Raw genomic sequence first — 16266 nt, 5'->3', positions numbered from 1 at the left:
TGGCCCTTAATTATAAACATAGGAAATGAACCAATCAAGGTGTCCCTGTTGCATTCCACAGCAGCTGATAATAATTGTTTACCTTCTCTTCGAAAGCCTCTGGCCTCCCGAAGACACAGAAATCCGAAAGAAAGGATTTCTGTGGAGAAATGTCTGCGACATCAGGGTTTCTAATTAGAAGAGGAGGATGTTCTTTCAGTTTTGCCTGTGTGCTATTTGAAAAGTGTCTAAAGATTGGTGGATCTGGTTCTGTACTTGAACTGTTTAGAAAATTAAAACCATACAAAGCCTTACTCAGTCTCATCTGTGGGGTGATTTCCGTTCCCCCTCTCTGTTGATCTAATATGCGTTTTAAGGTTTGATGTGTTCTTTCAATGATTGCTTGGCTTGTGGGAGAGTGGGGAATACCAAAAATGTGTCGAACACCCCATTCATTTAAAAATGTGGCCAATTTTTGAGATATGTATGCGGGACCATTGTCAGTTTTTACTTCTTGGGGTATACCCAATGAAGCAAAAGCTTGCAGGAAATGATGACAGGCATGGCTGCCAGTTTCACCTGTGTGAAGGGAAGCAAAAACTGCACCAGAGAACGTGTCTATGGAAACATGAATATTTTTAAATTTACCAAAAGAAGGCTATTTAGTAACACCTGTTTGCCACAACTGTAGGCTTTGTAAGCCTCGGGGGTTGATTGCTCCTGTAGAAACAGGAGGTTGTACCAATTGACAGTCAGGGCAAGTATGAATGATAGCTTTAGCTTGACTTTTAGTGATTTGGAACATTCGCATGAGTGCTTGTGCATTTTGGTGGAAAAAGGCATGACTCAATTTTGCTTGTTCAAAAATATTTGGCAATGTGTTAGAAATGACCATTGTCAGCTTGTCCGCTCTTGCATTTCCTTCCACTAAAAATCCAGGAAGTGAAGAATGCGCCCTAATGTGAGAAACAAAATATGGATTAGTTCTATATTGCAAAGTTATAAAAAGACATGAAAGCCAACGATGTACAGTTTCATTACTAACATCCTTTAAAATGGAACCTTCTATTCTCCTGACTACATTAGCAACATAAGCAGAATCTGTGACCAAATTAAAAGGCTGAGGAAACAGCTGAAAAGCTCAAACTACTGCAGCAAGCTCAACAATTTGAGGGGATCCCTCTACTGTTTGAATATCAGATTCCCAAACATCAGTCTTTTGATTAAACCAAGTCACAACGGACTTCTGGCTTTTACCAGAGCCATCAGTGAAGAGAGTCACAGCATGTAAAGGTTCTTCACTTAATTCAGGTTTTTCTCTGAAACTCAATTTTGCTTGCAGTAGTTTGTGAGCTGGATAGTGTATGGAACAAACACCTGGAAAACCTAAGAATGCATATTGTAAATCATCAGAATTTTGCATTGCCCAATTGAAATAATCATTTTTCAATGGCAAATAGATAACTGAACATTCTTGACCTGCCAAAGTTAACAATCTGGTTCTAGCCTTAATTATAATGTATGCAATCATTTCTAAAACTGAGCAAATGGTCTTTGAAAAGCTGTAGGGAGGAAAAACCCATTCCATTATTAACAAAGGATCTTGTTCTGTGGCATCCCACTGGAAAATGAGACCACAAAGCTGCATCTTCTCTCCTAAGATTGCAAGAAAGAAAGGATTTTCAGGAACGCAGCGATGAGCTTGTCTTTTTTGAAGAGCTTCTGTGACTTTGTCGAGAGCAGCACGAGCTTCAGGGGTTAAAGTTCTTGGCGAAGTGATGTCGCAACTTCCTCTCAGCAAATGGAAGAGCGGACTCAGTTCATCATTGGTGATTCCCAGCATCGGTCTGACCCAGTTGATTTCTCCTAGAAGTTGTTGTAACTCTTGTAGGTTGTTGACTCTGGTTCGGATCTGAATTTTCTGTGGTATTATTGTCGTCTTCCATCGTCTTCCATCCCAGGTACTTCTAAGGTGAAACTTGTTGAATTTTCGTTGCAGAGATTTCAAGTCCAGCTTTTTGAATTTCAGCAACAACACAGTCGCGAGTTTCTTCCATCTCTTCCTTTCAAAGGACTCCACCCTTAAAGCCAATTTTTCTTTCTCTGTATCTATAGATTGACAAACACCAGAACAACCATGTTTTTGCTTAAGTGAAAAAGAGTTCCCCGGAACCACAATTTCCCGAGTGGAAGCAGCCACCTCAGCCTCCACCCCAGGCCCAACAGAATCCAATTCAGGTTTCAGTGTCCCTGCACAAACAATTTTAGGAAGTACAGTCACTTTTTCATTTCCTTCTTTTACACACTTTGTTCCATCCCCCTTACAAGAGTCACATATTTTTACATTAACAGAACAATGCGAAGAAAAGTCCAAAAGAGTCTCATTTTTTCCCAGAGAGAGAGAAGAAAGATTTTGTTCAACAGAGTTCAAAGCAATACTTTCAGCATTTGCAACAACACTTGTAACATTCTCCGATACTCACACAGTCTCCGGTTTACTGGAATTTAATGAGACAGAACCAGAAGCTTTGTTTTCTGAGTCCAAGTTGATCTTATTATTATCCGTTTGTTTAAAACAGCGCTCCAACAGCGCTCTACAAACCGGCATAAGTTCTCTTAAGCTTTCATCTTTTTTGAGAGAGACTAGATTATAGATTCTCCAGTTTAGCTGATCCCAGAAATGAAAAGTAAAAGCAGACTGCAGATTTAAATCTTGCGTATTCGCTTTAACCCAGATAAGTAAGTTTTTAAGCTCAGTTTTTGAAATTTCAGAGTGACCTTTTTCTTGTAACATTGTCTCTAATTGATGGAAAACATCCCATTCAAATTTCGATAAATTCGTTCCCATTTTTGTGTTCTTTTAATAATTTTCTTTTTCGCTATTTTGCCTCCCAACGTCACCCAAGCGCTCTCCCGAGATAAGTTACTTACAATTTTCTTGGCTTCGGCGGGAGAGATGATACAGTGTGCTCCTTGTTAACACTTGGGTCTCCGCAGCTGGTACTTCCACGATTTTTCTTTGTTTTTCTTCTATTCTACGTCCTCACACGAGGCACCAATATGCGGGGGATGGGACAGGTATAAGTCCAATAGTGTCAGGAACCCACGCCTTAAAAAAGGAACCCACTAGGCCGCGGCAAAATATCCAAATATGGATAACATGGTAACCAGACCAGTGAAGAGATTTTTGCTTTTATTTCCAGCACATCAGTCTCAAAATACAAAATGGAGACATGACAGCTCACTGATCCACACCAAAAAATGTCTCCTTCAACAGGGCTCATACAGCAATACATAAAATCATCTCAGACTAGAATTCAGCCAATCAGACACAGAAAACACATCTTGACAAGCATTCTATCCAATCTTATAAAACATAGGTAATCGTAGCTAAAACAAAGACTAGTTGATAAGAGACAAAGAACAGAGTTCTATTCATGCTAACCTTCTAAAGATATACATTAAATAACCTTGTTGCCATCCTAAAGCCAATTCTACAGAAGCCTATTGTTATTTGTCACGTCTACTGCTTGGGAAACTTTTCTGCTTGCATGGAAAACTTTTTCTGCTTGCATGGGAAACTTTTCTGCAATGCTAACAAAACTCCAGTCTAAGGCCTACATACTTCTTTGTAACCATTTCTTAAAAATCCTCTAACCTTATGGATTCCAACATTTCCCCCTCTCTGTTTGACCCAGAAGCTTTCATTTTCTTGTCGCTTGCTATTTGCGTTTCATAGCTCTATTGCAAAATTTCTGCTTATTATCTGCTGAAGACCTATTTTCACTAAACTGAAGCATTGCTATATTACGGCACAGCAACTTAATGCTGTGAAGACCCAATCCCTGAAAGAGAGATATGAATCACGTTTGGCAACAGTCACAAGGCATCGTTCAAAAAACTCTGGTCAATTCCAAGGCCTTAATTCAAAACCTTCGTTCATGTCAATACCCTCATCTACTGCTTTCGTGAGATTTTGTACACTCTCTGTGCTTCTACTTCCTAATTCTCCTGCTTGAATGACAAAAACTTTTCGGACTGTTTTGTTCATCATTCGCCGAACACAACAGAGTATACAAGGTGCCACTATCAATATCAGTATTAGAACACCTAATATGTAAAGACCTATCTTGCAAAGTTGCCTTAGCCAAGGTGCAAAACTCCGATTTTGAAACAAATCATCCAACCAGGAACCTCCATCTTCTTTAATTTGGGCTGTCAGATCCTTTAATTTTTGAATGCTTTTGTGAATGGATTCAGAATGATCAGACAAATTCATACAACACAATCCTTCAAATTCCTCACAACCATGTCCTTGTGCCAGTAAGAGAAAATCAATGGCTGCTCTGTTTTGAAGAGTAGCATGTCTAACACTATCAACATCGGTCAACATATCACTGATTGCGGAGGATGTGGCATTAGCTTGTTTGCTCAGCCAACATCCAACTCGATCTAATTGTCTCAATGCCACAGTTGAAGCCAATTGGGGTAGAAATATACCTGCTGAAAGCCTTCTGGCGGCATTCCAAGGCATAAAATCACTCTGACAGTTCTCATCATAATGAGGAACAGCTCTTGTTTTCCTTTGTTTCTTTTTCATCACTGCTTTGGCAGTGGGGGCAATTATGGTAAGCATACCAATGCTACAAGGGCCACCTTCAAGGTGGGCTGGAATGCCTTGCCAACCTCTGTCTCCGCAAATGATCCAATACCCTTTTGGCAATTGCCGTGGATATTGGTCCGTCTCCAGAAACACATCCCAACTGTTTGAAACATTTGCTGCCCTGAGAAGTTTGTTGGACCAAATGTTCCAATTGAAGGAAGGACTGTTTCCATTGTCAATTCCACCTGGTTTACCATTGGATTCTTTTCTGACCAAAGGAAACTCTTTCACTGGCACACCAACCAAACAGGTTGAGAAAGGCTTTTCTGGTTCCGAATTAGACAGACATATAGTATCCGATCCGGCAGCCTTGGCTAAGGTCACCCAAACATTCGTTTTCGGTTGATCCACAGGCAAATCTGCACGACAAAAAACAATTAAAATCAAGCAAAACAAGTATACCATTTGATTCTGCCCCATCTCTTTCAAGAACTAAGTTTTGGCAGAATTCTTTCTAAACAAAAACAATAACCTAAATTTTCAGCCAAAAACTAGCTTTGTAAAACAAACATTCAGCATTCAATTCGTATACTCATAAATAACATTGGCACAAAATCAGAGTTCATGGGTTCTACCGATGCACAAAGAACGTCAGGCACAAGAGGCGTCAGGCGAGACCCGGGATCCTTCGATTCGGTCCACGTCTGCGTACTCGCTTCCTCAGTTCTAGGCTCGACAACAGGTTCTGAAGTGCGATACGGTTTGACGTTTTTGGCAGGAACCCACTTAATTCTTCCAGCACCTGTGGAAATAGAAGCATACCCTTTGCCCCACGTTATTAATTGAAACGGGCCTTCCATCTGTCCCGAGTCAGGGTTTCTAATTAGAAGAGGAGGATGTTCTTTCAGTTTTGCCTGTGTGCTATTTGAAAAGTGTCTAAAGATTGGTGGATCTGGTTCTGTACTTGAACTATTTAGAAAATTAAAACCCTACAAAGCCTTACTCAGTCTCATCTGTGGGGTGATTTCCGTTCCCCCTCTCTGTTGATCTAATATGCGTTTTAAGGTTTGATGTGTTCTTTCAATGATTGCTTGGCTTGTGGGAGAGTGGGGAATACCAAAAATGTGTCGAACACCCCATTCATTTAAAAATGTGGCCAATTTTTGAGATATGTATGCGGGACCATTGTCAGTTTTTACTTCTTGGGGTATACCCAATGAAGCAAAAGCTTGCAGGAAATGATGACAGGCATGGCTGCCAGTTTCACCTGTGTGAAGGGAAGCAAAAACTGCACCAGAGAACGTGTCTATGGAAACATGAATATTTTTAAATTTACCAAAAGAAGGCTATTTAGTAACACCTGTTTGCCACAACTGTAGGCTTTGTAAGCCTCGGGGGTTGATTGCTCCTGTAGAAACAGGAGGTTGTACCAATTGACAGTCAGGGCAAGTATGAATGATAGCTTTAGCTTGACTTTTAGTGATTTGGAACATTCGCATGAGTGCTTGTGCATTTTGGTGGAAAAAGGCATGACTCAATTTTGCTTGTTCAAAAATATTTGGCAATGTGTTAGAAATGACCATTGTCAGCTTGTCCGCTCTTGCATTTCCTTCCACTAAAAATCCAGGAAGTGAAGAATGCGCCCTAATGTGAGAAACAAAATATGGATTAGTTCTATATTGCAAAGTTATAAAAAGACATGAAAGCCAACGATGTACAGTTTCATTACTAACATCCTTTAAAATGGAACCTTCTATTCTCCTGACTTCATTAGCAACATAAGCAGAATCTGTGACCAAATTAAAAGGCTGAGGAAACAGCTGAAAAGCTCAAACTACTGCAGCAAGCTCAACAATTTGAGGGGATCCCTCTACTGTTTGAATATCAGATTCCCAAACATCAGTCTTTTGATTAAACCAAGTCACAACGGACTTCTGGCTTTTACCAGAGCCATCAGTGAAGAGAGTCACAGCATGTAAAGGTTCTTCACTTAATTTAGGTTTTTCTCTGAAACTCAATTTTGCTTGCAGTAGTTTGTGAGCTGGATAGTGTATGGAACAAACACCTGGAAAACCTAAGAATGCATATTGTAAATCATCAGAATTTTGCATTGCCCAATTGAAATAATCATTTTTCAATGGCAAATAGATAACTGAACATTCTTGACCTGCCAAAGTTAACAATCTGGTTCTAGCCTTAATTATAATGTATGCAATCATTTCTAAAACTGAGCAAATGGTCTTTGAAAACCTGTAGGGAGGAAAAACCCATTCCATTATTAACAAAGGATCTTGTTCTGTGGCATCCCACTGGAAAATGAGACCACAAAGCTGCATCTTCTCTCCTAAGATTGCAAGAAAGAAAGGATTTTCAGGAACGCAGCGATGAGTTTTTCTTTTTTGAAGAGCTTCTGTGACTTTGTCAAGAGCAGCACGAGCTTCAGGGGTTAAAGTTCTTGGCGAAGTGATGTCGCAACTTCCTCTCAGCAAATGGAAGAGCGGACTCAGTTCATCATTGGTGATTCCCAGCATCGGTCTGACCCAGTTGATTTCTCCTAGAAGTTGTTGTAACTCTTGTAGGTTGTTGACTCTGGTTCGGATCTGAATTTTCTGTGGTATTATTGTCGTCTTCCATCGTCTTCCATCATCTTCCATCCCAGGTACTTCTAAGGTGAAACTTGTTGAATTTTCGTTGCAGAGATTTCAAGTCCAGCTTTTTGAATTTCAGCAACAACACAGTCGCGAGTTTCTTCCATCTCTTCCTTTCAAAGGACTCCACCCTTAAAGCCAATTTTTCTTTCTCTGTATCTATAGATTGACAAACACCATGAAGCCATTTATTATAATGGCTAATAGCTTCTGAAAATAAAAGAATTAAAAGATACTCAAAAATATATCAAGGGAATTGCAGCAGTTAATAAATAACCTAAAAACACACTTTCAGGAAGACCTTTGATCAGATATTTAGATAAGGCAATGTAAAAAACACTCTCAATATTTGGATAAGGTAGTTTAAAATACACACACAGAAGAAACTTTGGAATTAGAGTATTTGAAGAAACAGTTGTGGAAGCCAATAAGTTAAAGTGACCTGCCAAGCCGCTAGGATCAAGCCAAGTACAACAGTAACTTCAGCCAAGCCATGGAAAAACATGCCAAAGATAACAGGAAGAAGTCCAAATTAGGAAGAGCTTAAAATTTAACTAAGGAAAACCAGGAATTCCCGGAAGACCCCGCCTGCCTATGAATATGCATGTAATAAATGATGTAATCCTTGTTTAGAATTGTATAAAAACTCGCTTTTGCTGTACATAATTCAGAAATCCATTTTGTGATTTCTCCGACGCGTCGTAATAAAATACCTCCTGCTTATCTGACTTAGACTGAGTCTCTTAAGCAGTTATTCTCGCCTTTTGGGTCAAAATTCGGCATCATTTTCTGGCACCCCAGATGGGACCAGACAGGAGATCCAGGCCTTGAGGGGTCCTCCCCTAGCCGGGTCCGGGGTCGGGACCCTCTGGCGCCCCTGACTAACTTTTGTCAGAAGAGACTCCCCCCCGGACCAGTGCTTTCGGTGGACAAAGAGTACCCTGCATCTCCTGCTCCAATTAAGAGGTATTTTAATTGTTTATTGGTTTTGGGATAAAGCGCTTTGTTGGGAACGGGGGTCAGATGTGACTGCCCGATGGGAAAGCTGGGGGACGCCCCGGTAAAAGAATCCCTACTGGGTTAGACTCCCAGAAATAGAAACGCAGGTTAAAGTCCTGCGACTGGGTTAGAGTCCCAGTTACTGGGTTAGAGTCCCAGCATTTGGTTTGAAGGAGTGCTTGTTTATCTTGGTATCTTTGGTCTGTTTTTTACTGTGTGGGAAACTGTTTTCAATATTGTATTTAATGTTATAATACTGTGGATTAAGGGTTAAGAACTAAGATTGCTCTCTGAGAGGTCTGTCAGCCGGTGATCTTTTTGTATGTGTCTGTTGCAAAATCTTACAGGAAACATCTTGTCGCTCTCTCTGTAATCTTTTAGAAGAGAATAAGTTGATAGACGTCTGGGAAGAAATTTGTCACCCCCCTGCAACTGTTATACTGTCTACAGTTGTGATTGCATGAGTGTGGCAAACCGGTATCTCGCGGTCAGTAGGCGACCTCTCGTGACCAAACCTGGTAAAACAGTCCGTTCTGATATAGACTAAAAGGTAGGAACTATTTCGTAAAGGTGTGGGTATGAGTGAGAGTGAATGAGACGCAGCATCGCTGCGAAGCGAGAGGGAGTCCCACTCCGCATTTCCTGTTCTTCGCGAGAAGCCAGGTCGGAAAAGGACGAAGCGATTGCAGATTGTGTGTATGAAGTGTTAAAATAAATTAGTAACAGTACATGTGAGACAACAGAGACTGATCTGGTTAGACACAGGGAATAGCAATGGGAGGCCAACAGAGTAAGGACATAAATATGAAAACCCCCTTAGGATGTATCCTAAAGCACTGGAAGGACTTGGGAGGGATCCCGGGGGGAAACATAAGTAAAAAGGCACTCCTTAAATATTGTACACAGTGGTGGCCGTTGTACAAGTTAGATGACAATGAGAAATGGCCGCCGGAGGGAACAACTAATTATAACACTATTTTGCAATTGATGCTTTTCCTCCGCCGACTTAATAAATGGGACGAAGTAATGTATGCTGACATGTTCTTTACCCTAAGAAATAAACCGGAGTGGCAAAGAGAGTGCGGGGTAAACGTAGCACCTCAGGACCCCTTAGTACTAGCCCTGGAAAAAGATAAGAAAGGTTCAAAGCCTAAAGAACGTTGCTGTGATGCATGTAGCATTGGGCAACAATGTCTTAAATTAACAAGAAGGGATAGTGGAAAGGAGAGCAAAATAAGCCTATGGGAATACCATCCATTCGCCCCAGGACGGGAAGGGCCTCTTCCCAGGCCAAAGGAGGAACAAGGGGACCCTAGCCCATTAAAGGAGCTGGAACGATGGTGGAAATCTAAGTTTGGGCACAGCCCTCAGAAATTAGACAACACTTGGGAGGAGGATAGTCCATTAAAATCGGGGATTGACAAGAGGGAAAGCAGTCCACAGGGACCAGATAGTCCACAGGGGTCGGGGAGCTACAGGGATGCTGACAGCCCACCCAGACTAGAAGTTGAGAGGGAAGAAGGCAGTCCACATGAAGCAGAGAGTCGAGGGGAAACACGCAGCCTGCCCGAACTAAGTCCATATGGGGATAGTAGCACACCCAGGAATGGGGGTTTTAGAAAATCAGGTACCTGTAGAATAGAAACCAGCACACCGAGGACTGGGGATAAAAGTAACTCACTAGGAGGCGACGTCTCTAAGCTGAAGTATAGTGAGAAGAATGACAATGAGATATGCGAAAGGGAGGCAGAGAACAACTCACAGAAGCTGAATATAGTAATTCAGATAGAGGATAAGAGAGATGGAAGGGGAACAGAAGATGAGGACAGTAGCCCGGAACAGGATAGGCGCCGGCAGATGCGGGAAGAAAGGCGACAAATGCAGAGTGAGAGGCGGTTGGACTGTGTAAACCATGCTAGGGGAGTAATAGGAAAAGAATTAACAGGAATAGAAGGTGAAGATGAAGAACAGGGAAAGGGAAAGAGAAAGGAGAAGAGAAAGAATAGGGAAGACATTGAGGCAAAGGAGGAAGATCCCGGGGAAGGGACCAGTCATTCGTATTATACCAGATCTGTGGCACAGAGGGAAGCAAAGCAAAAAGAAGGGAATCATACAATAGCTCCTCTCCGACAACTTATGCCAATGGTAGGAGAAAGGACTAGGGTAAAGGTGCCGTTCTCCACGAGTGATCTGAACAATTGGAGGGATGAGGCAAGGAATTTCAGGAGGAATCCAGAGGGAGTAGCGAAGAGGTTTGAATTAATGGCAAAGAATTTAGATATTGATTGGGAAGATATAGAGGTGATGCTGTCAGAATTGACAGATACAGAAAGGGAACTCGTATTGGAAACAGGAAAACGACATGCTCAAGTATTATCAGGGAGACTAGAAGATAATTTCCCCAGCAGTAAACCAGAATGGGACCTGGGCAACGAAGAGCACTATCGACGACTGGTGCAGTATAGAAAGCTGATAGCGATGGGCTTGCGTAACGCGATCCCTAAGGCTATCAATTGGTCAATGCTATATGACATTAGGCAGGGAAAGGATGAGACCCCGTCAGAGTTTTTGGATAGACTTAGAGCAGCCATGAGACAATACACACCCCTGGACCCAGCAACGGAAGAAGGGAAACAGCACTTGCTAGGGTTGATGATGGGACAGAGTAACCCAGACATCAGGAAGAAATTACAAAAGCTTGAACATCCAGCAAATAAAAACCTGGAGACGTTGCTGAATGAGGCATGGAAAGTATATAATAATAGAGAAATAGAGGAAAAGAAAAAGGAAGATAAGAGGCTAGCTCGAGTAGTGGCTGTAGCAGTAGCAGCTGGATACTGATATCAAGCCAGAATACCAGGAATCTGATCACAGATGGATCCAAAGGAATAAAGGTAAACTGTTAGACAGTGGATGGGGACAATTAGAGACAGGACAATTGATAATACCAGGGAACCTAATGTGGCAGATTGTGAAAACGGAGCATGAAAAGGCCCATTGGGGCCTAGATCCACTTTACCAACATTTGTGAGCTAGGATAGCAGGACCAAAATTATTTACTACTGTAAAACACGTTACATCCCAGTGCGAGCGGTGTCTGAGAAATAACCCGAATACGGGAACCAAGGTACACCAAGGAGCCATAAATCGAGGTAAATTTCCAGGTGAAGTATGGCAAATTGATTTTTCTGAACTCCCAAGAAAAGGGGGGTTTCGATATTTGTTGGTATTAACTGATACATTTTCTGGGTGGCCTGAAGCATTCCCTTGTAGGACAAATAAGGAAAGAGAGGTGACTAAAGTACTGTTGAATGAAATTATTCCACGGTTTGGGGTACCGAAAAGCATTTCTTCGGATAGAGGTACACATTTCTGTGCAAAAGTGGTGAGAGCAATAAGCAAAGCATTACAAATCAAATGGCAACTACACACACCTTATCGTCCACAGGCCAGTGGGCAAGTGGAAAAGATGAATCATCTCATCAAACAGCAAATTGCCAAAATATGCCAGGAGACTAATTTGCAGTGGTATCAGGCTTTGCCTATTGCTCTGCTCAGACTGAGAGTCAAACCAAGATCAGAAGAAAAGTTAAGTCCATTTGAAATTCTGTATGGTAGACCCTATGCTATGCAAGTTGTAAATGGGGACGCTATAGACCAAATCGGTAATCAGTACATTTATGATTATATAATTACGGTGGGGAAACAGTTCGATAAGAATGCTACTGTGGTGATAGGACACCAACCTAAACAACCTGATTGTAAGTTGCATCCGTTTAATCCCGGTGATTGCGTGTATGTTAAGAATCTTTTAGGAAAACCCCTACAAGAAAAGTGGGAGGGACCTTTCCAAGTGCTGCTGACTACCTTCACCGCGGTTCGGATCAAGGAGCGACCTACGTGGATCCATTACTCACGAGTCAAGAAAGCTCCGGAGAATAAACAAGAGGAGCAGACATCATGATCCTGACTTCACCGCAGATCTTCACAACCCTGATCATTGGACTAATGATAAGTATAGTTCTTCCCCAAGGCTCTGTCTCAATAGACCCATGGTCTAATGCACACCAGTGTATCCACCCGGAGTTGGAAACGGGACCGAAGGGGCCCTACTTTGAGGTGTATGCCTTACGTAACAATCAGCCATATGCGAGTAAAGTATGGGATCAGCCCTCCATGGTAGCGTACGAGGGAGACCAAATTCAAGTCGGGTGTCGAGAGCTTGACCCAATAGAAGGAAAAACAAGGCGGCTGGTATTAACAATTCAACCCTTGATGGCAGCCTCTGAACACAACTTAATCACCTTTAGTCCAGTGAAAATGGGGAAACCCACTGTCTGGATTCAGCAAAAGGGCCCAATTTCATGCCAGTGGAGTGACTTCAGGGGAGATCCACCCGGATCACAACCCCGAAATTCAGTAGTTTTTAGAGAAGATCCGCTTGGGGAAATACATCCTGAAAACATAACCCTTGACTTACACCCTCTTCTCTTTTCTGCGGGAAAGATTGTAGCATCTAATGGTCCTGAGGAAGGGAAAGCACAGTGTGAGATGGCATTTAGATTGGAACAGTCGATGACGTTCACATGTGAAAGGGAGCTGAAAGCCCTGGAAATGGGTTTTGGCTTCCCTAAGCGTGCTGTCGCATATAAGGTAGCATTACCGGAAGACGTGATTCCATTGTATCCAGATCTAGACTTGCCCCAAGAAACCACTCCACCGGTGGTATGTAAAGTAGTACATAACCTAACCTTTATAGGGCCTCAGGTGATAAGAAAATCTAACGAACAAAAATTATTGTTAGACCCCACTTATTCCCTGAAAAAGGTGCAGATGAACTTCCACACCGATATTACGTATTTGCAGAAGGATTGCCAACCGTTTATAAAGCAAAGCCTTAAGGGATGGAATGCATGGCTAGCAACAAGGTCTCATCATAGAAGAGCACAAAGAGATTTGAGTGGGTGGATTGGCACTGGATTTGGTATATTAAACACGATAGATCAAGAAGTATTAGTGAATAAATTAAGTACCGTCACGTCGAACTTAGGAAAACTAAAAATGCCCCTCAGTTCATCCATGCTTACATTAGCAGAAACACAATCGCTAGTAGCAAAATTGCTAACCATGGTAGCAAACCACACTGAAGAGGATTTTTTGAAGTTCGCTAACTATACAGGGGAACTTAGCAAGGAAATTGCATTAGCTATCCAGTGCCCTCAGACACAACAATGGGTACAATCAGTAGCGGCAGGAATACTGAGAGAAGGAACGTCAGGTATATTACCTCAGGAAATAAGAGAAACAATATTAAAGGATGATCATACTACACAATTTGAGAAGGACCACCAAGCCTGGTGGCAATTAGTAAATTTCACTTATGAGCCTCAACAGGAACACATCGAAGCCTATGTCCTTACCATTAGTGCAGCAGAGGAAAGAGCTATCTTTCCTATCCTCACTCTAGGGACAATACATCAAGATGTTATTGTCAGGCCAATAGACCATAATGTCTGGGCTAGTTATGATAATACCAAAAATAGGTGGCAATCGGTTAGCACAGAAGCATGTATTCCTAGAGGACAATTAGGCTATGTTTGTGAAAACGCTGTAGTAGAAGCAGAAGATCTATGCTTAGATGCCGAGAACAGTGTATGTACCTTTGAAATGCTTCCGCATAATAAAACACAATCACAAGTTTATTATATAGGGAATGGGTGCGCTTGCGTGAGGACAGCTTGTGACAATGTCACCATAGATAATTGCCAAGAAAAGACTAATAATACTAACTTCTGTGTATGCAACTTCACCAAGATAGTAGGTTGTGATTTTCATTATACTGTCCCAATAACTACTCAACAGCTAATTAACGCAGATTTCGACCTATATCAAGAGATACCGAAATTACAAATAGGGATGGACATCGAAGTTCTTAAAGCAATGCTCACACATCCTAAAGTAAAGGAATTGATACAAAAGGTAAATCAAACAACAAAACGAATGGTATGGCAGGTAGAACATAATTCAGAAAAAATAAAGAATGTCCTGACTAAAGTAGAACAAGTAGGCCAGCATCATTGGTGGGATATCTTTGTGGGATACTCCCCAACAGCTATACAAGTCTTTAACTATTTGGTGCACCCAATGCTGATAATAATCATAGTTCTGTTACTATTAACTCTCACAAATATTTGTACGTGGTGGCGACTGAGAATCATAATGAAAAGAACCCAAATGATCTGGGCTATGGTATGAGCATATCAGCGCCCTACAGGGTTAGAATTTGACGAAAGAATTCGTAGGTTATAAGAAAAGGGGGGAAATGAAGCCATTTATTATAATGGCTAATAGCTTCTGAAAAAAAAAGAATTAAAAGATACTCAAAAATATATCAAGGGAATAGCAGCAGCTAATAAATAACCTAAAAACACACTTTCAGGAAGACCTTTGATCAGATATTTAGATAAGGCAATGTAAAAAACACTCTCAATATTTGGATAAGGTAGTCTAAAATACACACACAGAAGAAACTTTGGAATTAGAGTATTTGAAGAAACAGAAGTGGAAGCCAATAAGTTAAAGTGACCTGCCAAGCCGCTAGGATCAAGCCAAGTACAACAGTAACTTCAGCCAAGCCATGGAAAAACATGCCAAAGATAACAGGAAGAAGTCCAAATTAGGAAGAGCTTAAAATTTAACTAAGGAAAACCAGGAATTCCCGGAAGACCCCGCCTGCCTATGAATATGCGTGTAATAAATGATGTAATCCTTGTTTAGAATTGTATAAAAACCCGCTTTTGCTGTACATAATTCAGAAATCCATTTTGTGATTTCTCTGACGCGTCGTAATAAAATACCTCCTGCTTATCTGACTTAGACTGAGTCTCTTAAGCAGTTATTCTCGCCTTTTGGGGCAAAATTCGGCATCAACCAGAACAACCATGTTTTTGCTTAACTGAAAAAGAGTTCCCCGGAACCACAATTTCCCGAGTGGAAGCAGCCACCTCAGCCTCCACCCCAGGCCCAACAGAATCCAATTCAGGTTTCAGTGTCCCTGCACAAACAATTTTAGGAAGTACAGTCACTTTTTCATTTCCTTCTTTTACACACTTTGTTCCATCCCCCTTACAAGAGTCACATATTTTTACATTAACAGAACAACGCGAAGAAAAGTCCAAAAGAGTCTCATTTTTTCCCAGAGAGAGAGAAGAAAGATTTTGTTCAACAGAGTTCAAAGCAATACTTTCAGCATTTGCAACAACACTTGTAACATTCTCCGATACTCACACAGTCTCCGGTTTACTGGAATTTAATGAGACAGAACCAGAAGCTTTGTTTTCTGAGTCCAAGTTGATCTTATTATTATCCGTTTGTTTAAAACAGCACTCCAACAGCGCTCTACAAACCGGCATAAGTTCTCTTGAGCTTTCATCTTTTTTGAGAGAGACTAGATTATAGATTCTCCAGTTTATCTGATCCCGAAAATGAAAAGTAAAAGCAGACTGCAGATTTAAATCTTGCGTATTCGCTTTAACCCAGATAAGTAAGTTTTTAAGCTCAGTTTTTGAAATTTCAGAGTGACCTTTTTCTTGTAACATTGTCTCTAAATGATGAAAAACATCCCATTCAACTTTTGATAAATTCGTTCCCATTTTTGTGTTCTTTTAATAATTTTCTTTTTCGCTATTTTGCCTCCCCACGTCACCCAAGCGCTCTCCCGAGATAAGTTACTTATAATTTTCTTGGCTTCGGCGGGAGAGATGATACAGTGTGCTCCTTGTTAACACTTGGGTCTCTGCAGCTGGTACTTCTACAATTTTTTTCTTTTTCTTCTATTCTACGTTCTCACACGAGGCACCAATATGCGGGGGACGGGACAGGTATAAGTCCAATGGTGTCAGGAACCCACGCTTTAAAAAAGGAACCCACTAGGTCGCGGCAAAATATCCAAATATGGATAACATGGTAACCAGACCAGTGAAGAGATTTTTGCTTTTATTTCCAGCACATCAGTCTCAAAATACAAAATGGAGACAT

The 16266-nt window shown here is 41.3% G+C and overlaps 1 protein-coding gene across 1 annotated transcript; it reads left to right on the top strand.

Annotated features, from left to right (window-relative positions):
* The first annotated feature begins 8590 nt into the window (after positions 1-8590).
* Positions 8591-14484, top strand: LOC134431539 (uncharacterized). The gene is made up of 2 exons (XM_063179534.1): positions 8591-8779; positions 12035-14484. Exon 2 carries the CDS (start codon positions 12190-12192, stop codon positions 14482-14484), a length of 2295 nt encoding a protein of 764 aa, XP_063035604.1. The 5' UTR covers positions 8591-8779; positions 12035-12189.
* The last annotated feature ends 1782 nt before the right edge of the window (positions 14485-16266 follow it).

Source organism: Melospiza melodia, chromosome W (assembly GCF_035770615.1).
Source record: "Melospiza melodia melodia isolate bMelMel2 chromosome W, bMelMel2.pri, whole genome shotgun sequence".
NCBI classification, from domain to species: domain Eukaryota; kingdom Metazoa; phylum Chordata; class Aves; order Passeriformes; family Passerellidae; genus Melospiza; species Melospiza melodia.
The sequence above is the reverse complement of the archived record's forward strand: the minus strand, read 5'-3'. Positions and strand labels throughout refer to the sequence as shown.